The sequence below is a fragment of the Centropristis striata genome, chromosome 16 (genome assembly GCF_030273125.1).
Source record: "Centropristis striata isolate RG_2023a ecotype Rhode Island chromosome 16, C.striata_1.0, whole genome shotgun sequence".
Taxonomy (NCBI): Eukaryota; Metazoa; Chordata; class Actinopteri; order Perciformes; family Serranidae; genus Centropristis; species Centropristis striata.
The window spans coordinates 1,818,822-1,843,767 of NC_081532.1; the positions used below are offsets into that span (position 1 = coordinate 1,818,822).

A 24,946-nucleotide genomic window follows, 5' to 3' on the forward strand; every position below is an offset into this window, starting at 1 on the left:
GCTAACTGTTAGCCTATTAGCACATACACACTGTACTGCTACAGAGCTAACTGTTGGCCTGTTAGCACATACACGCTGTACTGCTACAGAGCTAACTGTTAGCCTGTTAGCACATACACGCTGTACTGCTACAGAGCTAACTGTTAGCCTGTTAGCACATACACGCTGTACTGCTACAGAGCTAACTGTTAGCCTGTTAGCACATACACGCTGTACTGCTACAGAGCTAACTGTTAGCCTGTTAGCACATACACGCTGTACTGCTACAGAGCTAACTGTTAGCCTGTTAGCACATACACGCTGTACTGCTACAGAGCTAACTGTTAGCCTGTTAGCACATACACACTGTACTGCTACAGAGCTAACTGTTAGCCTGTTAGCACATACTAACTGTACTGCTACAGAGCTAACTGTTAGCCTGTTAGCACATACACACTGTACTGCTACAGAGCTAACTGTTAGCCTGTTAGCAATTTGCAGACTGGACGCTAAGGGGTTAACATCCCCTCCGGCTCTGCAGCTGGGAGAGACTGCTGCAGGAGGACTGTGCCGCGGCTCGTTAAGAAGAGTAAAAACGAGTCTCCAAAAGTCTCCAATAACACCAGAAGAAGTCGCTGGATTTGTTGCCAGTCGATTTCTTTGTAAAATAGTCTCTAAGGGGGTCTGAAAAGTAGCTAAATATAGCAACAAAGTGGCTAAGTTGGCAGCTTTTACAAATGTTGCGTGTTGTTGTGGCGTTGAGTACTACATCACATCCTGCTTAGCGTTCTATCCAATCAGCAACCAGGCTTTTTTCAGGGGAGAAACACAAACCCGCCCCCTGGTGGTTGGTGGACTACTGGTGTAGAAAGTGCTTCTTTTATTAGATATGAAGGAGTTAATTTACGTTAATTTAATCATGGCGGCCAAAATCGTGATCACGATTAAAGTTCCATTAATTGTGCAGCCCTAACAGCTGAGTGAGCAGCACATGGCCTGTTGTTTGGGACTAAATTCAGTTGATAGATTTCAATACAGCACAATTAAACACACATGCCCACATTACTGTAAACGCTCACCTCCGCCACTGATTCCACACTCATCCGTCAGGGAGGCGACCCATGAACTGAGCCCACTGACGGAGCTCTGTGTGGGCAGAGTTAACCCATGTGGAGCTACAAACAGACAGTCAGAGCAGCAGGAATGTGGTATGATCTCTACTATCATACAAAGACTCACTGCAGGAACTACTTTTATGGTCAAAATTGAGTTATTATAACTAAAAATGAACTCCTTGATGTCTGTTTTATCTTGTGACAGTTTTAGATTTCAGTTTTGCTGATATAAAAACACAAAATCCAACTCAAAACCAATAATAACTAATAATAATACATTTTATTTGTAATGCACTTTACATTAAAGGAAATCTCAAAGTGCTACAGGTTAAAAGCATAACAGTTTAATTTAAAAAAAAAGGATTAAAAAAAGGATAAAACAGCTAAAAACAGAAGAAAAAGTATACATATATACATACACAAGTTTAAAACCATCTGGACGGGACCAAGCAGTAATATATATATATATATACATATATATATATATATGTATATATATATATGTATATATGGAACATCAACAGCAAAGAGGCAGTTTTCAAGTAAATGAGAGAATAAAAAAAGACAAAACATAAAGACATAAAAACAATGTGCATTAACTACAGAAATCATCCAAAAAAAGTTTGGTCTTAACTTTTTATTTTGAAAATGAGCAGTAATTGCACTTACCACCATCTGCTTTGGATATATATACTAATTTAAATATGAAAATAATAGAAATTATAAGTTTATTTTAAAGGGAAATTGTTATCTAGATAGTGATGAAGTAAAAAAAGTGAGATAAAATTATGTTAAGACTAAAATATAACATTTCTTTATAATATTAAGTGTAAAATATGCAAATCTTTGAATAGAGTTGTGAAACACTTTTAAATACACTTATAACAAAATCAGTTTGAAAATGTTTATTCACTAAAAAACTAAATATAAAAGCAGAAAGAAGACAACAACATTGTAGTTACACCTTCGTTTTTTTAATGCATTTTGTGTTTGTGTGTGTCTAAATTCTCTGTTATGTTAAGCGACTTTAAAATAGCTATAAAAATCTAATGTATTTTTATTTTTCTGCACTCTTTTTATCATTACTATTAGAACATTTTACAGCAATGCAGTAACTACGTTTTTGGGGTCAAAGGTCAAATAAATCATGATTTTCGAGCATAACAATGACATCATCAATACATGTAGAAATAAGTGTCATATCACTTATCTACATATTACCAATTTGACATTAAATAACTTTAAAGCAGTTTTTCTCAGTTTTACCCTGTGTGTAGTTGCTGCAGTTAGACTCTGTAGGACAGAATAGTAAAACCTGTTTTTGTTTCACACAAGGCCGAATCACATGCAGAACTAAAGTGTGTCTAAATTTAGATTTGGACGCACCTGAGTGATGCATCATTGAAGCCACTTGTGAAGGCGGTCAGGGACACGTGTGACCACGTAGTGTGAACACAGAGAGGAAACACAGCCAACTCACTTTTATTTTGTAGGTGCTACACTGTAAAAAATACAGTGACAGTGACAAATACTCAATACAATGAGTGGCTTTCCTACACTGTAAAAAATGGTTGTAGAAATTACAGTAAAACACTGTCAAATTACATCAGAAATAAGGCGTAAAATTAAAAATGGAATATCACCGTATTAGACACGTTTAATTACCGTTAATAAAAAAAACAGCACAACATTTTTACTTTTGTTGTCATAAATTGTAGAAAACACAACGTTTTGCTATAAAAATATAAAATCTTAATGTAAAATGAATGGAGAAATACTATGATGACACAATTATCCTAAAAGTAACGGGATTATTCAGTAAAAACAACTTTTCGGCTCGTTAAGAAGAGTAAAAACAAGTCGAATCGGCACATTCCTCCTGCAGCAGTCTCTCCCAGCTGCAGCCACAGAGCCGGCTAACAGTTAGCTCTGTAGCAGTACAGTGTGTATGTGGTAACAGGCTAACAGTTAGCTCTGTAGCAGTACAGTGTTTATGTGCTAACATACTAACAGTTAGCTCTGTAGCAGTACAGTGTGTATGTGCTAACAGGCTAACAGTTAGCTCTGTAGCAGTACAGTGTGTATGTGCTAACAGGCTAACAGTTAGCTCTGTAGCAGTACAGTATGTATGTGCTAATAGGCTAACAGTTAGCTCTGTAGCAGTACAGTGTGTATGTGCTAACAGGCTAACAGTTAGCTCTGTAGCAGTACAGTGTGTATGTGCTAACAGGCTAACAGTTAGCTCTGTAGCAGTACAGTGTGTATGTGCTAACAGGCTAACAGTTAGCTCTGTAGCAGTACAGTGTGTATGTGCTAACAGGCTAACAGTTGGCTCTGTAGCAGTACAGTGTGTATGTGCTAACAGGCTAACAGTTAGCTCTGTAGCAGTACAGTGTGTATGTGCTAACAGGCTAACAGTTAGCTCTGTAGCAGTACAGTGTGTATGTGCTAACAGGCTAACAGTTAGCTCTGTAGCAGTACAGTGTGTATGTGCTGCTGCTGCAGGAGGTGTTCACTTAGCGATCTCTGTTTGTTTACAACAAGCACCAGACACTCTGTGCACAGTTAGTGATGCTGTTAATTCACGATCACTATGTTTATGATCAACGGAGACGCTGTGCATAATTAGCCATGCTGCTTTGTTTATGATCAGCTGCTGACGTTGTGCACAGTTAGCGACGATCTAAAACCAAACGTCACCTCCAGAGTCTTTTAGGGCGTTTTCACACCTGAAAGTCTGAACCAAGGTCCGTGTTCTGTTCCATTGTCTACATTTGGTCCTGTTGGTTTTGGTTCCACGCTTCAAAAGGAATAACGGACTTTACAAGACAATTCTACTGGACACGTCATCCCCCTGTGGACTTCTGCGGCTCATTTTGTTTTGGTTACGCTGCGTTGTTAGGCCGGCCTCAGCTCCGTTGTGCACACAATTAAATGTTTGTCCCTGGTCTTGTGTTACCTTGCTGCTGATTAGTGAAGGTGCTCACATGCTGAGGCGCCACGGCGCAACGCACACGCCGCAACAAATACTTTTGCTGGTCTTTTGCTACCAGCAGCACCAGCTTAATGAGCAATACCTGAGAGTGCTTGGTATTCACAAGATGATGACATCATGCCAAAACTGTATCGCCGTCGACAGGAGAGGAGGAAAAAACGGCTCGCAATCTTGCAATCCAACTTCCTGTACCGTAATTCGAGAGCAGAAGAAGAAAAAAACTTCCTGTCATTGATACGAAGGTCCGAACTATAAAAAAAAACCTAGTGGGAAATCCTGTTGTCCACTCAGAGGAATGGAACAAATAACACTGAATTCCTCTTTTGCTGATATAATACATTGGCTCAATATAATACATTGGCTTTTAATCCACTTTTAACAATTTCCCTATTGCTGGACTTTAATGTTTAGGAAATTACCTGTCCATATCCAGTCACAAAGGTGGTTTCAAATGTTACTGTTGTTGAACTTTTTCACACTGCAAAAGGTTCGGACCTTGGTTGGTTTGGTCCGGACCCAGACCACCTCTTTTGGTCGGACCAAACTTTTGGTCCTTTGGCACCTTTCACACCTGGAATTTAGGTTCGGATCAAACTGAAAAGTCCTAAAGTCTGGACCAAACCAGACAGGTGTGAAAGCGCCCTAAATCCCTCTGGAGACCTTTTTGTAATGGAGACTTTAGAGAGGGCGTGGCCTGAGACTTTAGAGAGGGCGTGGCCTGAGACTTTAGAGGGGGCGTGACCTGAGACTTTAGAGGGGGCGTGGCCTGAGACTTTAGAGGGGGCGTGGCCTCAGACTTTAGAGGGGGCGTGGCCTGAGACTTTAGAGAGGGCGTGGCCTGAGACTTTAGAGGGGGCGTGGCCTGAGACTTTTGAGAGGGCGTGGGCTGAGACTTTTAAGAGGGCGTGGCCTGAGACTTTAGAGGGGGCGTGGCCTGAGACTTTAGAGGGGGCGTGGCCTCAGACTTTAGAGGGGGCGTGGCCTGAGACTTTAGAGAGGGCGTGGCCTGAGACTTTAGAGGGGGCGTGGCCTGAGACTTTTGAGAGGGCGTGGGCTGAGACTTTCCTGGCGCCACTTTTCCCCCTAAAGGAAACACGGCTATATGCTGAAAAGGACCATCAGCCCCTCGTTGGTTTCTGTTACCTGCATTGTTACCTGAAGGGGAAACCCCGCCCCTCCCCCACCTGCTCCTGCTTACTGTACATGAGGGCTAACAGTTTTTATATTCGGTGTCGTCGTTCTCCAACTACAGAAACTACTTCCACAGCTTCACTGTTTTTTTCTCCGGAGGAAAAACATGAAGGAGAATCAACAAGTTTTGAAGCATTTTTGGTAACACTTTCTATGAAGACTACATCTATAGTGCATTATGAGCGCATTCATAGTGAATTATAATGCATTATGACTGCACTCATAAACACATATAAAGCTTCATGATGCACTATATCAACAGTTATAAATATAGCTTATAATGACTTATAAATCCAAGTGTCTTATGAGTGCTCTTGACTGGTTATAAACTATGATGTTTCATTGTTGGCGTTAAGTAATCATGATTAGCTATAATGCATTATAGATGCGTCTATATGAACCTCACTTTACTTAAAGCATACATTGATCATTTATTTATACTTATGGCATCCTATGAGTCCTTATAACAATTGATTGTTGAGGTGTGTGTATAGAGGGTATGAGTAGTTGTAATGTATTATAAGCCTCATCAGTCAGCCTGTAGTTTATAACCAGCCAAGAGCACTCATAAGACACTTGGATTTATAAGTCATTATAAGCTATATTTATAACTGTTGATATAGTGCATCATGAAGCTTTATATGTGTTTATGAGTGCAGTCACAATGCGTTATGATTGATTATAATGAGCATTATAATTCACTATGAATGCGCTCATAATGCACTATAGATGTAGTCTTCATAGAAAGTGTTACCGCATTTTTTTTTCATTGTGTGCATCTTGCAATTTATTTGAAGGAGTCTAGTTTTTAGTCTGCTAGAAACAAAAGTATGCTAGAAAAGTTTGTTTGCTTGTGTTTTCACTTCTAATGAAACTAGACGACTAAAAGAAGAAGGAGGTTGGTTCTGCAGTGTCTTCCATAGAAATCTATGTATTTAACTCTTTCATGTTTACAGATGGAGACTGGATTAATAGAAATATATCATCCTCAGATTTTAAAGGGCGGAAACGAGACACTATGGGGTTCTGTACCATACTTTGTTGGTCTTGAAGCTTGAGTTTTTGTATCTTATAAGCCATTATTATATCTGCTATACAGTACAGTAACAAGATGCAGTGTTATTCCACAGTATATGCCTGAATCTATATATTTTTAAGGAGTGTTGTAGTTTTTGTTAGGGACGTCAGGGTTTAAGTGTGTTTTAGTGAGTTTGGTACCAAATGTGTATTTTCCATAATCTTCAGTTATTCTTCCATCATGATTTTTCTCTGTTCCAGTTATTATATATATATATATATATATATATATATATACAGTCACGGAAAAATTATTAGACTCTTGTTTTCTTCACTTTCTTGTTCATTTTAATGTCTGGTACAACTAGAGGTACATTTGTGTGGACAAATATAATGATAACAACAAAATTAGCTGATAAGAGTTTAATTTAACATGTTTTTTTTTTTATAACCGAAATCATTACCAATTGTGTCCTTTGATTGGTCATTATACGTCTTTTTTGGGTCATTTTGTGTGTTTTTTGTTAATTTTGTGTCTTTTTATTGTGCATTTTACATATTTTTTGGTAATTTTGTGTCTTTATTTGGTCAATTTGTGTCTTTTTTTTGTCATTACACGTCTTTTTTGTTAATTTTGTGTATTTTTATTGGTCATTATACGTCTTTTTTGGTCAATTTGTTGTTGTTTTCTTCAGTGCATTTTATTGCCTGATACAACTAAAGGTACATTAGGTACATCTAGACATTTAACATGATTTTCTTGATAATAATCAAAATCATTATCAAGAAAACGATAGGAAATCTCTAGATATCAGCTCTTAAATTAAACTGTTATGAGCTATTTTTGTTGTTATGATTATATTTGTCCAAACAAATGTACCTTTAGTTGTACCAGGCATTAAAATGCATTGACCAAAAAAGAAACAAAATGACCAATAAAAAGACACAAAATGAACAAAAAATATATAGAATGACAAAAAAAGACACAAAATGAACAAAAAAGACGTATAATGACCACAAAAGACACAAATTGACCAAAAAAAAAGAAAAAAAAAATCACCAAAAAACACATATATTGACCAATAAAAAGGCACAATTGGTAATGATTTTGGTTATTATCAATAAAAACATGTTAAATGTCTAGATATCAGCTCTTAAATTAAACTCTTATCAGATATTTTTGTTGTTATCATTATATTTGTCCAAACAAATGAACCTTTAGTTGTACCAGACATTAAAATGAACAAGAAATTGAAGAAAACAATAGTCTAATATTTTTTCCGTATTTATTATTATTATTCCATATATATATATATATATATATATATATATATATATATATATATGTATATATATATATATATATATATACAGAGGAACACAATGAGAAGAAAATGGAAATATACATCTGGAACAGGAAATTCACTTTAAAATGATCCCTAAATTTAGCTTAAAATGTGAAAAATAGTTGAAATAAAATAATATTTAGCGTTACAGATGAAAGATAATTAGTTAAAAGACATATAAAAGATATTTATTCTGTATTTTCTCACTCCACATTGTTTCCACTGAGCTGTATTATCACGTCTCCTGACTTCACCGTGTTATTCAGACGTACTTACCTGCTAAATTATGTATTTAAAGACACTTTTTAGTATTAATAGTTTGATGAAAGCGGTTTAGTTTGTGTGTGATGGCCACTTTGTTGCACCAGAGATCACCATTGCTGTATCAGAACCAAACTGTTATTTTTAGGTTCTTTTTTTTAATTTACTGACTGTTGAAAATTGTATTTTTCAGATATTTCTGTATGAAACTAGAAGACATTTTGGTAAATCCTGATACAGCGCGAAAAATCCACCACGTCTCACAAAATGTTCCTTTTTTTTTTAAGGAGGAATAAATGTTTATATCTGACTGGAGTTTTTTTTTTTTTTGTGGTCTTTCTTCGCTCACAATGACTCTTAAAAAAGCACAGAAATATATAGCGGGAAGTGTCGAAACAAAACCACAGAGAGAGACTGAAATAAAAACTTGAGTGAATTTCACAGCTAAAAAAATAGCGTCACGACATGTCGAGGCTGAAAGAAAAGGAAGTGAAACTGATCAGTCATGAGGGAAAAGAAGATAAAAAAAGACACGTTTCAGTGAGGAGAAACTCAACATGTGACCTGAAAGTAAGACCGAGGTTACACCGAGAGTTTTTCCCAGAGTGAAAACTAAAAGTCTTTAGTAAATCCAGGAGTTTTACTGAGTCACGGACAAGTTTCCATGTCACATTTATTACATCAACTCTTCTTCAGCAAAGGTTTCAACCACCATGACCGAGTGTAGAAACATGAATTACTGAAGTTTTTGCTGAGTTTTTTTCCCCCGAATTTTGCAGTGTGCATTAAGCATTTCAATACATTTTAATGCAATATTTTGTGTTTAATGTTTTTGTGTGTTTTTATATGTATTGTTTGTAATTTTTTGGTGTATTCTTTGTGTTTTTGTAATTTTTTGTGTGTTTTTATGTGTTTTTTTGTCATTTTTGTTTGTTTTTTGTGTGATTTCTGCGTGTTTTTGTCATTTTTTGTGTGTTTTTTGTCATTTTTGTTTATTTTTTGTGTGATTTCTGTGTGTCTTTGCATGTTTTCTGTGTGTTTTTGTGTTTTTCATTTTTTTGTGTGATTTCTGTGTTTCTTTGCATGTTTTCTGTGTGTTTTTGTGTTTTTCAGTTTTTTGTGTGTGTCTTTTGTCATTTTTAGTGTTTTTTGTCATTTTTGTGTGTTTTCTGTATTTTTTATATTTTTTTGTGTGATTTCTGTGTGTTTTATGTGTGTTTTTGTAATTGTATTGTGTTTTTTATGTTTCTTTTTGAGTGTTTTTTGTATTTTTGGTGTGTGTTTTTTGTAATTTGTGTGTGTTTTTTTGTATTTTATTGTGTGATTTCTGTGTGTTTTTGCATGTTTTCTGTCGATTTTTTGTGTTTTTCATTTTTTGTGTGTTTTTTTTTTATTTTTGTGTGTTTTTTTAAGTGTTTTTGTGTGTTTTTTGTAATTTTTGTGTGATTTCTGTGTGTCTTATGTGTTTTTTTGTCATTTTATTGTGTTTTTTATGTTTCTTTTTGAGTGTTTTTTGTATTTTTGGTGTGTGTTTTTTGTGTGTTTTTTGTAATTTGTGTGGTTTTTCTTTGTATTTTTGTGTGGGATTTCTGTGTGTTTTTGCGTGTTTTTCTGTGTTTTTTGTGTGTTTTTTGTATTTTTCTGTTTGTTTTTTTGTCATTTTTTGTGTGTTTTTTGTGTGCTATTACAAAAGCATTTTCTACCACCAGTATCTACCCACAGATACTGAAATGAGATTTTTTTTTGCTAGTTTCAAGTATTTCTGGCTTATTGTAATGTTACCACAGTCGGGCTTTTCAAGCCATAATTGCTTATTTTTAAGACATCATTGGTTTTTCCAGTTTCTAGATATTTTTACTTATTTAAAGAATTCTTACAAAGAAACATTTACTTACTGCACTGGCAGATAATTTGACTTGTTTCAAGCATGTATTTTCTTAATTCTAGTTATTTATTTCTCTTTTTTTTGTAATAAACCACAAAAGTAATAAAAATCTGCAGCTTTTTATGCAGTAATCCAACAAACGTAATACATTTTCCACAAACGTATTAAGTATCAGGTTTGCAGGGACTTATTACATTTGTGGGGAAGTGAAAATCTTCAACTTTCAATCTTGTAATAAGTTCCCACAAATGTAATTACGCAATGAATTATTATTCCCCTCCACTCAAAAATGTGTTTTTCATATTGTTCCTACACTGGAATGTTTGAGTTTCAACCTTTTGGGACGTCATATATTTGAATATTTCTGGATTCTGGATTCTTTAACAAGATCATTTAACTTTTTGGGTGTGAAAACTATATGAGTCACATTAGTCTATTGTTCAAATAAAGGTATTTTATAAAGGCTACACCTTGAAACACTCTAAACCAGGGGTGTCAAACTGGCGGCCCGTGGGCCAATTGTGGCCCTCGTGACGATATTTTGTGGCCCCCACCTTGATATGAAAGTTTAATGTGAGTTTTATATGAATGGCACTTTACCGTGTTGTGTGTGGAAGGTCCCTTTAATTACTTTTTATGGTAATTTTGTGTCTTTTTTAAAATAATTTAGTGTATTTTTTAATAATTTACTATAGATAATAAATAATATATTTTTTATATAAATAATATATTTTTTATTGTAATTCTGTGTCTTTTTTTTAGTAATTTTGTGTATTTTTTGGGTAATTTTGTGTCTTTTTAAAAAAAATAATTTTGTCTTTTTTTGGTCATTTTGTGTCATTTTTTTTTAGTAGTTTGGTGTCTTTGGTAATTTTGTGTATGTTTCTAATAATTGTCTTACTTTAGTACTTTAGTGGGTTTTTTTGTCATTTTGTGTCTTTTTTTGTCATTTTGTGTCTTTTTCTGTCATTTTGTGTCTTTTTTTGTCATTTTGTGTCTTTTTTTGTCATTTTGTGTCTTTTTCTGTCATTTTGTGTCTTTTTTTGGTCATTTTGTGTCTTTAATTAAATTAGTCTTTTTTTGGTCATTTTGTGTATTTTTTCATAATTTTGTGTCCTTTTTTAGTAATTTTGTGTCTTTTTTGATGATTTTGTGTCTTTTTAAAAAATATATTTTTTTGTCTTTTTTGGTCATTTTGTGTCTTTTTTTTTTAGTAATTTTGCGACTTTTAGTAATTGTGTATTTTTTTGGTTATTTTGTGTCTTATTTTGGAATTTTCCGTCTTTTTTTTGGTAATTTTCTGTATTTTTTTTAGTAATTTTCGGTCTTTTTTTGGTCATTCTGATACTGCCTCTAGCGGCCCCCAGGTAATTTTAGTTTGAAACCCCTGCTCTAAACTCTTTAAAGTCTTTCGATGTTTTCCGAGAGTCGTCATCAGACTGTGTACCAGGCGGAGGGTGAAGTGGATGAAGTGTTTGTGATTTTCTGGGCGGAGCAGCTGAATCTCTTTGTTATTCTGTTTCATGCTCTGGTATTCTGTCACTTTACCTGCTGGACCTGTTCTCTCTCTGTCAGTCTGCTCAGACTATAATAGACCGTCAGCTTTGTGTCACGCCAGCCGCCCGGGGTGAATATCACAGATACCTCGTCATTTACTGATACATCAGCCGTCTGCCAGCTGAACACAGCAGCTGTGAATGGAAAAGTGTGAATAAAAGAAATAAAGCAAAAATAGAAGGTAATTAAAAGAGTGTGCCAAAAACTTTGGGAACTCATTATCACCAAATAAATCAGAATCAAGCTGAGACTAGAATTATTTGAGGAGTGGGGATTAAAAACAAGTGTGTTCACTGCAAAAAAAGGGTTGTTTTAAGAGTTAATTTTTTATTTTAAGACTTCAACATGCTTATTTCTAAGATTAACAACACTGTAAAAAAAAAGGTGTTTAGTCTAAAAACCAGATCAAACAGTAAATCTGAGGGAAATGATCTTGCTGCATGGACAGATAATTTACCTTGACAAGATTTATTAAATTAAGATTATTAAATCTAGAAATAAGCATGTTGAACACTTAAAATAAGAAATTAACTCTTAAAACCAGATGAATGATCCAACACTTCTAAATCTAAAGTTTTGTTTTTTTTATATTGGTAAGAACCAAATAATCATCAGGTCACTCTGCTCGGGCCAGTTCATCACTGCTGGCAGCTTTACTTTATCTGGTTTTAAGAGTTAATTTATTATTTTAAGTGTTCAACATGCTTATTTCTAGATTTAATAATCTTAATTTAATTTACATCTTTTTGTTTTGTTTTTGTGTCTTTTTTTTGGTAATTTTTAGGTCCTCTTTGTGTCTTTTTGTGTCTTTTTTGGTAGTTTTTTGTCTTTTTATGTCTTTTTTGTGATTTTACGTCTTTTGTTTCTTTTTTGTGATTTCACATCTTTTGTTGCTTTTTTTTTGGTAATTTTTACTTATTTTTTTGGTAATTCTGTGTCTTTTTTGTGGTCATTTTGTGTCTTTTTTGTGTCATTTTACATCTTTTTTCGGCCACAAAATGACCAAAAAACGACAAAAAAATGTACAAAAGAGACACACAATGAACAAAAAATCTAACCCTTCTAAATCTAAAGTTTTTTTTTTATCTTGGTAAGAACCAAATAATCATCAGGTCACTCTGCTCGGGCCAGTTCATCACTGCTGGCAGCTTTACTTTATCTGGTTTAAGAGTTAATTTCTTATTTTAAGTGTTCAACATGCTTATTTCTAGATTTAATAATCTTAATGTAATAAATCTTGTCAAGGTAAATTATCTGTCCATGCAGCAAGATCATTTCCCTCAGATTTACTGTTTGATCTGGTTTTAGACCTTCATTTTTTACAGTGTGTGTGTGTGTGTGTGACATAGAGACTCAGGTGATAAAGGTGATAAAGGTGAGTGTTGTTGTTGTGGGAGTGTCTCCTGCTGACGCTCTTTCACTCTCAGCTTCATATCAACCCTGTTCAACCTGTTACTGCCTACACCTGCAACACACACACACTCACACACACACACACTCCTTCACCTGTAACACACACACACACTCTTCACCTGTAGACGCTGTGTGTATCTGCCTCTGACTGCAACATATTACCTGTTTTATGCTCCTCAACTCGTCACCTTTGGACCTTCAGCAGGTTTATTTCTGTCTCGGACTTTGTCCTGATTATTGTTTCCTGTTTTTGTTCACATGCTGATCGACTTCCCGCCTGGAAGATTCTGATCTCGCTTTACGTCTCTGATTGAATCGTTCCACGTCCCGCTTAAAGGCACTCCTCAGGTGGATTATTTTAGATTTCTTCTGATATTTTGGGGGGTAATTTTGTGTCTTTTTCTAATAATTTTGTGTCTTTTTTAAGTAAATTTGTGTCTTTTTTAAGTAAATTTGTGTATTTTTTTGGTCATTTTGTGTCTTTTTGGTAATTTTGTGGATTTTTCTAATACTTTTATTACTTTCATTTTGTGTCTTTTTAAAGTAATTTAGTGTTTTTTCTGTCATTTTGTGTCTTTTTGGTCATTTTGTGTCTTTGTTAAGTTATTTAGGTTTTTTTCTGTCATTTTGTGTCTTTTTTCTTTGTCATTTTGTGTCTTTTTTGGTCATTTTGTGTCTTTGTTAAGTTATGTAGGTTTTTTTCTTTCATTTTGTGTCTTTTTTAAGTAATTTAGTTTTTGTTCTGTCATTTTGTGTCTTTTTTTGTCATTTTGTGCCTTTTTTCTTTGTAATTTTGTGTCTTTTTTAAGTAATTTAGTGTTTTTTCAGTCATTTTGTGTCTTTTTTTTTAGTAATTTTGTGCCTTTTTTTGCTCACTTTGATACTGCCTCTGGGTTCAATTTCTGGCGGGACGACTTGGACTTTATCCTGATTATTTCCTGTTTTCTTGTCTTCCCGCCTGCATCATCGTAAAGGTTCTGATCTCGTTTACGTCTCTGATTGAATCGCTCCTGAGGTGGATTTTTTTTCCTCTTTCTTCTGATTTTTGGAACTGTAAAGTGAAGCTCAGCAGGCTGGTTGTGTGTGAGCTGCTGCTGATCAGAGCGAGATGATGGAGGAGATGTCGGTGGCGATGGCGTACGATGCCCACGCCATGGAGCAGATGAGTGAAGACGAGATGCTGGCCTGTCTGGTGGAGGAAACTGAACCCAAATTCACAGTAAGACTCACTGTCTCATCACTACTTCACTTATATCAGCAGTTTAAACCTCTCAAGTCCAGCAGATTCTGGTTCAAATTTGTCAACTTCCTCTGCATTAATATCATCTTTCAGTCTGTCCTTACATCAAATGCATGGCTCCTTTTTTTACACACAAACTAGCTATCAGTCAGATTTTACATTTTATGTTAATTAACAAAGTATAAAGCTGCCAGGAACCCAAAATACAAACAAAAGACGTTTTGTGTCTTTTTTTTTTTGTCATTTTGTCTTTTTTTTTGTTATTTTGTGTCTTTTTTTAGTCATTTTGTGTCTTTTTTTTGTCATTTTGTGTCTTTTTTTTGTCATTTAGTCAGATTTTTCATTTATTTTAATTAACAAAGTATAAAGCTGCCAGGAACCCAAAATACAAACAAAAGACAAAGGTTTCTATGGAAATGTACCATTTATACACACAAAAACAGCAGAAAAAATAATAAATAATAAAACTCCAAAACAGTCTATTTGCCTGTAAATTAAAAATAGTAATAGTTTTCATTGTAGAAAGAAAATTCCCATTTTAAAAATGGTCTAGAAACATAAATGTGACACTGTAAAAGCTCCTATGATTGAACTTTAACTGGCTTTCTCAGCTTGTCTACATATCATATATAAATAAAGTTATTACTGTAAATAAAACATGTATTTTCAATAAATAGATGGACTCCACAAACGTAATAAACCACAAATGTAATACAAATCTGCAGCTTTTAATGCAGTAATCCCACAAACAGGTTTGCAGGGACTTGTTACGTTTGTGGGGAAGTGAAAATCTTCAACTTTCAATCTTGTAATAAGTTCCCACAAATGTAATTACGCAATGAATTATTATTCCCCTCCACTCAAAAATGTGTTTTTCATATTGTTCCTACACTGGAATGTTATTGGTTTGGTATTTTATAAAAGCTACACCTTGAAACACGTCTAGAATTCAATTAATTAATGATTGAATTGTGTTATTTACATCACAAAATGATAACTTAATTGTGATTATGTTCACAGTTATTATTTAGATTTAGATGCTGTTGTTTCAGCTGTTTGTGGGGTTTATTTTGATGCAACACATGTTTTCTGTAAACACACAAACAGATAAACACACTGATAAAGTTGTAACAAGTTTCCTGTTAAACTGTAGCGACTTCCTCTGGACGACAGCGGTCGCCATGACAACAGGACAAACCAGTAACCGTGGTAGCGAGCGTTGCATTTTTACATTTGTGGGAACTCATTAAAATATTAAGATTTTCACTTCCCCACAAATATAATAAGATATTTGTGGGAAATCGCGTGTTACGTTTGTTGGAAAATTACAGTAAAAGCTGCAGATTTTTATTACGTTTGTGGACATTATTACATTTGCGGGCATTACAGCGATACAGTCATTGGAAAAAATGATTAGACCCTTGTTTTCTTCAATTTCACGTTCATTTTAATGTCTGGTACAACTAAAGGTTAATTTGTTTGGACAAATATAATGATAACAACAAAAATATCTGATAAAAGTTTAATTTAAGAGCTGATATCTAGACATTTAACATGGTTTCATTGATAATAACCAAAATCATTACCAATTGTGGCTTTTTATCGGTCATTATACATCTTTTTTGGTAATTTTTTGTCTTTTTTTGGTCATTTTTGTGTCTTTTTGTGTTTCATTTTGTTTGTTAATTTAAGAGCTGATATCTAGACATTTAACATGGTTTTCTTTATAATGATTTTGATGAAAACAATGGTCTAATCATTTTTTCCATGACTGTAAAAACTTTTTCACTTATCCATGTACAAAGTCTTGCTAAAGTGGCTTTAACATAGATCAGGGGTCGGCAACCTGAGGCAACCTGCAGCTCTGGAGCCACATGAGGCTCTTCAGGCCATCTGCAATTATACAAAATGAAATGTATTTTATATTTCTTTACACTTTAATTTTCATTGATTGTTGGTGTAGGCCCAAAGCAATTTGTATTCTTAAATTAAAAAAATGTGTTGCTTATAAACATTACATTTGATGTTATTTTTTTACATTTTAGTCAACTAAAATGTGCACCATAGCTTCAGAAAGTCTGCAGCTCGGCATCTTAACCTCTACATTTTGCCAACATGAAGTCTAGTTTTTAGTTTCCATTCAATTCCAAATCTCCTAAGGTATTTATTCAGTGTCCAGCCTCTCATTTGCACTTAAATAAAATAAATGCTCATTATGACCTATTAGTTTTCTTGGTAAGGTAATTTAGGCTGTTTCATCTTCATTATGAGGCTCAAAATAAGGTTTGCGGCTCCATTATGACATGTTTTTGGCTCTTTAGTTAGTAAAGGTTGCCGACCCCTGAAATAAATTGATAGAAAGAAAGAAAATCTGGAATAAAATTAGATTAGATTTGACTTTATTAATCCCTCTGCAGGGAAATTTCTTTGTTACAGCCGACCACAAAAATTGCACACAAAATAATTTCCCTTTTAGATAAAGATAAAAAAATAAACAATCTAATAGAAAAATACATTTAACAATATACAATATACAACTTAGTGCAAATTAAGTGAAAAATGTACAGAGAGCAAATTATATGCAAAATATGCAGAAAAGAACGATGTATTGTTCTCTCTGTGCATTACTTCCTACAGATCTCATTCCTCTGCATGACAGATATGGAGAATTATGAATTCTGATTGTTCATTTTAGATTTTTGAGATATGGAAATTGTCAATTTGGGCTTAAAATGAATCCTCCCCTTCACTATCAGGCCTTTATGTTTCCTAAATGATGCGAGCCTCTTGTGCTCAGCTCCATCTTATCTTGCTCTGATCCTGATCTGGATCTCTTTTCGGGGTCTGCTCCTGATTTGTTGCGCTCCTCCAGCATCCGGCATCAGATTTCTGTTTGGAGGAGATATCTTTCTGCAGCTCACTCAGAGATGACATTACTGTGTTTCATCAGCTTTGACTCTCTCTTCCCTTCAGGTCCCGACGAAGAAAGCCAAACTGGGGGAAAGTCTGCTTCAGATAATGGATGAAGAAGAGGATCTGGACAGATACCAGGTCAGGATCACTCCAGTCTCCGGTTCATCTTCTGTCTTTGAAGCTAAACGTGATCCCTGACAGGGTTGTCACCATACTAACATGTTCAACTCGATACCGATACTCAGGAAAATATTTAGATTCCACAAGGATAAAAACAAAGATCCCAAAATTTAACAGGAATATTTTTATTAACAAAAAAAATGCAACATGTAAAAACTAGAAAATTTCCTCTGGGGAAATTGTGAAAGGGCCACGGGGGCTACTGCCGGTGTGTGTACACTATGATGAGATTCTTCAGAGATTTCAAACTCTGCCCTTTAACCTCAAAATATGTGTGTGTGTGTGTGTGTGTGTGTGTGTGTGTGTGTGTGTAGCGAAAATCGCATAAAGTTACCTGTGTGTGTGTGTGTGTGTGTGTGTGTGTGTGTGTGTGTGTGTGTGTGTGTGTGATCAAAGGCAATCAGATCAAATCAATCAACAGAAATAACTGACACCTGTTCCGGCTTAGTGACAGCAGAGGTGGACAGACTGAAATTTCTGGCCTCGAACAGAAAGCATTTTTGGCAAAACCATAATACCTATCATTGATCCGACTTCACTTTGAGCGTCCTGAGTTCTTCCTGAACGTCTACATATGTTTTTTTTTAAGAAAAAATGAAAAAATAGCTTTGTTAGAGCGATCTACAAAAACTGTTAAATGTCCCTTTTTCTGAAATCTCCCTGCGTTTTTAATATGGGAGCCAATGAGGCTGTTGGTGGTGTTGGTGGATCATCTGTGCGTCCTACGCCCAAACTATAACTCTGACAGCTTTACCAGAGGATTGTGAGGGAGAAGACTAATTTTCCTACGTTTCTATGTATAAATTATTTCTGTAGAGTGGAATTTGCAGCCTGGAGCGCAGTTTTCAAATTTATTTTTTGACAGTTTCTTCTCTCCCTCTACACTCTGGCGATGATGTCACACACTGTGACACGAACATTCCGTGCAATACACACCCATTATAATCTCAGAATTTCTCCAAAAATTATCATGGTCATTGAACGGGGATTGATAAAAAACTATATGACCTATCGAAACGTGGATTAATACACCGATACACAAGACTTGTGTCTACTGTTTAAAGTTTAAATGGAGTCTCTAGGTGAAATTATGCCGAAGGAGTAGACGTTTAAAAACCTCCAATTATTGTTCTTTTTCGCTCATTTTTTGTCGGCCGTCCCATTCATTTCAATGCAAAATTTTGCATTTTGGGCAGTTTTTCGCGACTTATGTCGCAAAAAATTCGTATTCTGTAGAGAAAAGTAATAGCACACCGATCCTGATCAAACCGCACGTTTTGATATATAATTTGTCCTGCAACCCTTCAAGTTGTAGGACTAGTAGCGGGACGAAATTGCGTCCGGAAGAGGAAGAAGAAGAAATCCACAGTATAACAGTAGTGCAGCACTGGTCCCTGCAGATATTGCTGTATGGGACAAGTGCTCGGTGCGATTGCCCTGAGGCCCTAATAAAAACAGTTGTACAAAAAGAAACTGCAACTATGATAACAAGCTTCAGATACTCGATACTTTTGAAAATGAGTATCATATCCGGATACAACGTTTTAGTATTGATACTTTTTTGAGTATGGATCCTTTTGACAGCCCTGATCCTGATATATGATATATGATGATATATGATGTGTGTTTGTGCAGAAGGAGAACCGGCGTCTGCAGCAGGCCAGCCTCCGTCTGGAGCAGGAGAACGACAGCCTGGCCCACAGACTGATCTCCAGCAAGGTGGCCCTGAGGAACGCCTTAGACAAGGTACGATGAGCTGCTGCTCCTCACAGATAGGGGAAAGGTTTATTAAAAACATGCAAAATCATCTCCCGAAAGGTCACTACTCAGCCTCTCAGCAGACGGACAAACGGGAACCTTAATTAAACTTTCCAGCATTAGAACAGCAACTCTGTCTGCAGTTATATACATGAGTTTAAAATGTCAACTGGCAGAATTTAGCATGCAGGGGGAAAAAAACAATGATTTAAGACCTTTTTTGGGGGGAAATGACTTATATCATGAAAAAGTTCAATATTTTTTGTCAATTATTTCAGAAAGTGAAACTCATATATTATATAGATTCATTACGCATAGAGTGAAATATAGAATAGAATATTGCATAAGATCAATTAAAAAATGATAGTTTAAACACAATGTCAGGCTTCTGAAAAGTCTGTTCATTTCTATCCATCAATACTTGGTTGGGCTCCTTTTGCATCATGAATTAATGCATTAATAGCAACCAGCAATATTCTACTTTTATATGTTTTCATTATCAACAACATTACAATAAAAACAGGCTTGAAACATTTCACTCTATGTGTAATGAATCTATATCATGTATGTTCACTTTCTGAAATGATTGACAACAAATATTGAACTTTTTCACGATATTTTTTTTTAATTATTATTTTTTTTTTTAGATGTACCTGTAAAAAAATGACAAATTGACCCCAAAAAGACACAAAATGACCAAAAATAGATGCAAAAATGACCAAAAAAGACACAAAATGACCAAAAATAGATACAAAAATTACCAAAAAAGACACAAAAATGACCAAAAAAAACACAAAATGACTAAAAATAGATTAAAAAATGACCAAAAATAGATGCAAAAATGACCCCAAAAGACACAAAAATGACAGAAAAAAGACAAAATACCAACTGTGGACTCACATATTCAATTTTTTCAAAATACTATGATAATTTTCTGAGACACTGAGTTTTGTGTTTTCATTATCTCTAAGCCAGAATCAACAACATGACAAGAAAAACAGGCTTGAAATATTTCACTCTGTGTGTAATGAATCTAGATAATGTATGAGTTTCACTTCCTGAAATGATTGCCAACAAATATTGAACTTTTTCATTATATTCAAATTTTTTTAGATGTACCTGTATTTCAGTATAAAGATGATATGGTCGCTTAATTTTCAATTTTTTAAGTTGTCTAACTTCGTCGCAATTTCTGTACCTAACTTGTTTTAATTGGAAATCTGTCAGATTACCCCATCATTCTGTCTCTATCTGTTAATGAATATTAACTGAGAGTGTTTTGTGTGTTTGCAGACGGAGGACAGAGTGGATGAATTGACCAAAAACCTTTTTCACACCAGACTTCAGCTGCAGGCCACAGAAGAAGAGATGAGAGGGAAGGAGGAGGAAGCTGCAGTGGTAAGACTGGTTATAACAGCTCATAGTCGTGTTTGGGTTAATGTCATGGTGGATATGAACGAGTTAAAAGTTTCTTCTCTTCTCAAAGGCCAAGGAGGTGTTCAGGAGGGAGCTGGAGAAGACGGAGGAGAAGGTCAGGAGGTCCTCAGGAGTCATCGCAGACTACAAACAGGTAGAGAACCACTGATTGGATAAAGAAATTACTTTTTAATTAAGAAATACTGCAAACTCGGTCAAAATGATAATCACGATTATTTTGATCAATATTGTAATCAGGATTATTAATCATGTTAGGGAAAAGACATCTGTATTTTTATTGCACTACCTTTAAACCAACAATAGGAACAGTTTTTAGTGTCTGGTGCTTGTTGTAAACAAACAGAGATTGGTAATTTTGTGTCTTTTTTAAAATAAATTTGTGTCATTTTTTAAATAATTTTGTCTTTTTTGGTAATTCTGTGTCTTTTTTTTCCGTAATTTTGTGTCTTTTTTTGGTAATTTTGTGTCTTTTTTTAAATAATGTTGTCTTTTTTGGTAATTCTGTGTCTTTTTTGTGTAATTTTGTGTCTTTTTTTAAGGTAATTTTCTGGGGATTTTTTTTGGTAATTTTGTGTATTTTTTTGGTAATTATGTGTCTTTATTGGTCATTTTGTGTCTTTTATAAGTATTTTAGTTTTTTTTCTGTCATTTTGTGTCTTTTATAAGTATTTTAGTTTTTTTTCTGTCATTTTGTGTCTTTTTTTTTTAGTAATTTTGTGTCTTTTTTCGTAATTCTGTCTCTTTTTTTGGTCATTTTGTGTCTTTTTGTAATAATTTTGCGTATTTTTTTTTAGTAATTTTGTTTATTTTTTTAGTAATTGTGTCTTTTTTTCAAGTAATTTTGTGTCTTTTTTTTGGGTCATTTTGATCCTGCCTCCAGCGGTCCCCAGGTAATTTGAGTTTGAGACCCCTCTGTTAGCCTATTAGCAATTTGCAGACTGGACGCTAAGGGGTTAACATCCCCTCCAGCTCTGCAGCTGGGAAAGACTGCTGCAGGAGGACTGTATCGCTTCGACTCGTTCTTAAGGAGCCGCCGGCCCCCGCAGCTCCTTAAGAACGAGTCTCCAAAGTTGCTGCCCTACTACATACATCATAGGAGGATATATATATATATATATATATATAAATAAAGAATGTGGTGCTGCTTAATGATGTTGCTGCTCGTTCTTCTGCTCAGATCTGCTCTCAGCTGACTGAGCGTCTGGAGAGGCAGCAGGCCGCCCACAGAGACCAGATAGATTCACTCACGGTGAGAATCCTTCCTACTTTTATCTCTTTTCCTCACTGTCATGCTCCACTTCAACACCTTACTAAGGACAACAACAGGTGTCTTTAACCCTTAATAAGACACTTATTGAAATACTTGCAAATTCCAAATTCCAACCCTAGAGAATATTGGAGGATATTACATACAGCCAGAATGTGTAAAAAAAACATATTGACCCGGGGGAGGAGGGTCATATTTTGAGAAAAAAGTTTACGAGATTAAAGCGGCAAAAAATGTGCAGATTTATGAGATTTAAAGTGGTGAATCTGGGAGAAAAAAGTATTTTTGTCCCACTTTTTTCTCGTAAATCTTCAACTTTTTTCACACAGATTTGCCACTTTAAATCTCTTAAAACTGCGCCTTTTATTCTTGTGGATTTGCCACTTTAATCTAGTAAATTTGCAACTTTTTCTCGAAATATTCTCAAATGTGTCACCGCCTGTGACGTAGTCTGATCTTTGCTGATTAGCTGGAAGAAATCCATGTGTTTCTATATTGTGTCTTTTTTTTTGGGTCATTTTGGGTCTTTTTTTTTGGTTATTTTGTGTGACCAAAGAGAGAGACATGGAGACCTCATTTTGATATCCACTGAAGTTACCAAATATAGTTGTATTTTCTGGTCATTTTGTGTCATTTTGTGTCTTTTTTTTAGTCATTTTGTGTCTTTTTTTGTCTTTTTTTTGTCATTTTGTGTCCTTATGTGTCTTTTTTTGGTCATTTTGTGTCTATTTTTAGTCATTTTGTGTCTTTTTTTTTGTAATTTTGTGTCTTTTTTTTGTAATTTTGTGTCTTTTTTGGTCATTTTGTGTCGTTTTTTTTAGTCATTTTGTGTCTTTTTTTTGGTTATTTTGTGTAACCAAACAGAGAGACATGGAGACCTCATTTTGATATCCACTGAAGTTACCAAATATAGTTGTCTTTTCTGGTCATTTTGTGTCTTTTTGATCATTTTGTGTCTTTTTTTAGTCATTTTGTGTCTTTTTTTGGTTATTTTGTGTGACCAACGAGAGAGACAGGGAGACCTCATTTTCATATCCACTGAAGTTACATATATAGTTGATCGCCCGATAAAGGGTTAAAAGCTGGTTGTCATATTTGAGGCAGATAAGCCTCACATTCTGCCTCTTATTCTCACATTCTGCCTCTTATTCTCACATTCTGCCTCTTTTTCTCACATTCTGCCTCTTATTCTCCCCCTCCTCCTCTGCAGAGCGCTCTGAAGGTTTGTTCTCGCTGTCGACTCGTCACAGAGTCAGATGGAGCGTCAGACGAGGCTCAGATGTCTCCGACAGAAGGCCGAGAGGGGACCGAACCAGGCCGGGACGAGGAGAACCAAGGACCTGAAGAGGCCGAGTGGAGGAGAGAGGAGCAGGAGAAGGAGTCCCTCAGGGCTCAGATCAGGGAGCTGGAACAGGAGCTGGCCAAGACCAAACTCCAGATGGTGGAGGCCAAGTGCAAGATCCAGGTCAGAGCATCAAACATCACAAACAAGTCTGGGAAATCTAAACACGAAATATATCCAGGTCACATCACATCACATCACATCAGGTCACCATGCACAGTCACTCTGATATCTCTAAGAAAGCAAATGAAACTTTAAATAACACACAGAACAAAAGTTTGTACTTTTGGGTACTTTCCAGGGAATAAATGCACTGACCTGACAAAAACCTCACTGGATAAACTTCCTCCTTGACTTTTATCCAGTAAAGAAAGATCAACTCATTGAGGTTAGCATCAGACATTAGCATTCCTGCTAATAAACCCCAGTGATGTGAAGCATCCTCATTAAATGTAGGACAAGACGTTCAATCTCAGAAACCATCGACTGTCAGTGTGACAGTTCAAAAACAACAACAACAACAAAAAATACATACTATTAACATACTATTATTCCACAAGTGAGCAGCAGTACGCAGGTGAAATATAACATATAACAAAAAATGATAAAAAATCATCTAACCCCTCATATTTAGAACGGGTTATTGAGGGTGGAAAACGGCATTTTCCTCCATTGTCCGAGCTTTAAACTGTTAACACAATGCCAGTTGGTGTCGTTTTAGCTTTAAAGAGAGCATAAAAGACAGAACTTTCTGCCAAACAAAAGTTTGTGGTCACACCGCACATTCTCTCGGCAAGTTCACGTTTCATACATGTGGCGTTTGCGGGAAAAACAGCGAGCGTACGTAATGTTTTATTGCGTACGCTGCGTTGATACATGAGACCCAAGAACACTTCTGATGGCAAAATCTTGTCCCGTTGTCTACAGATTCTGCTTTCATATGCAGATATTTAGTTTTGAATTGGCTTAAAGCACTTTAATTAATATGCGCAGTATTCTATGGTCCATATCCAACTGCTGTCTACATTGTAAATAATCTACATACGTTTTTATTTAATTTAATTACTTTTAATTGTTAACTTTTTATTTTTCTAGTTAAAATAGAGAATACATATCTTTTATATGTCTTTAACTAATTATCTTTAATCTGTAATGCTAAATATAATAATATTTGATTCTATTTTTTACATTTAAGCTAAATTTATAAGCTGTATTTTACTTGTTTATTTGCTAATCCCTCTTATATTTCTTTCTTTTTTATTTATATATATGCTGTTTACTATTCATTGTTTTTTGATATCCACTTTACAGCTGTAATTCTTGACTAATAAAGGAAATCTTAATCTTAATCTGTATTAATAATATAATACATTAGATTTATTAGGTGCTTTTCTAGATACTCAGGACACTATTTACTATATTCAGTGCTAAATTTAAGTGCTATAAAAACATATCAAAATTGTGCTTCACTGAACTACTTTTAATGTGTTATTCCTGTTGTAGTATTTAAAATAATGATTACAATATTACTTCAAGTGTACATATGAATTCACATTTTCCTGCTGCGTTTCTAACTCATTATTTCCTTATTATTCACCTGTTTCTCCAGGAGTTGGAGCACCAGAAAGGAATCCTGGCCAACGACCTCCAGGAAGCCAAGAACAGCTGGATCAGGAAGGCCTTCACCTCCCTGCGGACCTCCAGCGGAGGGGGGCTCCACAGCATCAGCATCCCCAGAGACGGAGCTCCCTCAGCGGGCTGGAACCTCCACGGCGCCTCCCTGTCTGGATGGAGCTCCAAGGTTCTGTCATGGCCTCACAGAGACAACCGAGAAAACGTCTGATCGCTTTAAAAATGGACACAATGGACAAAAAATCAGACCTCAGAGTATTAAATCACAATGTTATGTGCAGTATGTAGTCAGTACTGTAGCTGCTATTCCTTGTTTTGTCCACTAGAGGGCAGCCTGGGGCGCAAAACAAGCAGAGGGGCGCACCTGAGAGACAGACAGGTGCTGCCAGTATGCAATATGCATTTAAATGTTTAAGTA

At 35.3% G+C, this 24,946-nt stretch overlaps 1 protein-coding gene across 1 annotated transcript; it reads left to right on the forward strand.

Moving 5' to 3' along the window:
* The first annotated feature begins 13,867 nt into the window (after positions 1 to 13,867).
* Positions 13,868 to 24,946, forward strand: LOC131988637 (rab GTPase-activating protein 1-like). Its single transcript, XM_059353796.1, has 8 exons — positions 13,868 to 13,978; positions 16,973 to 17,050; positions 18,728 to 18,838; positions 20,144 to 20,248; positions 20,337 to 20,420; positions 21,465 to 21,536; positions 22,765 to 23,019; positions 24,506 to 24,946. Exons 1-8 carry the CDS (start codon positions 13,868 to 13,870, stop codon positions 24,737 to 24,739), a joined length of 1,050 nt encoding a protein of 349 aa, XP_059209779.1. The 3' UTR covers positions 24,740 to 24,946.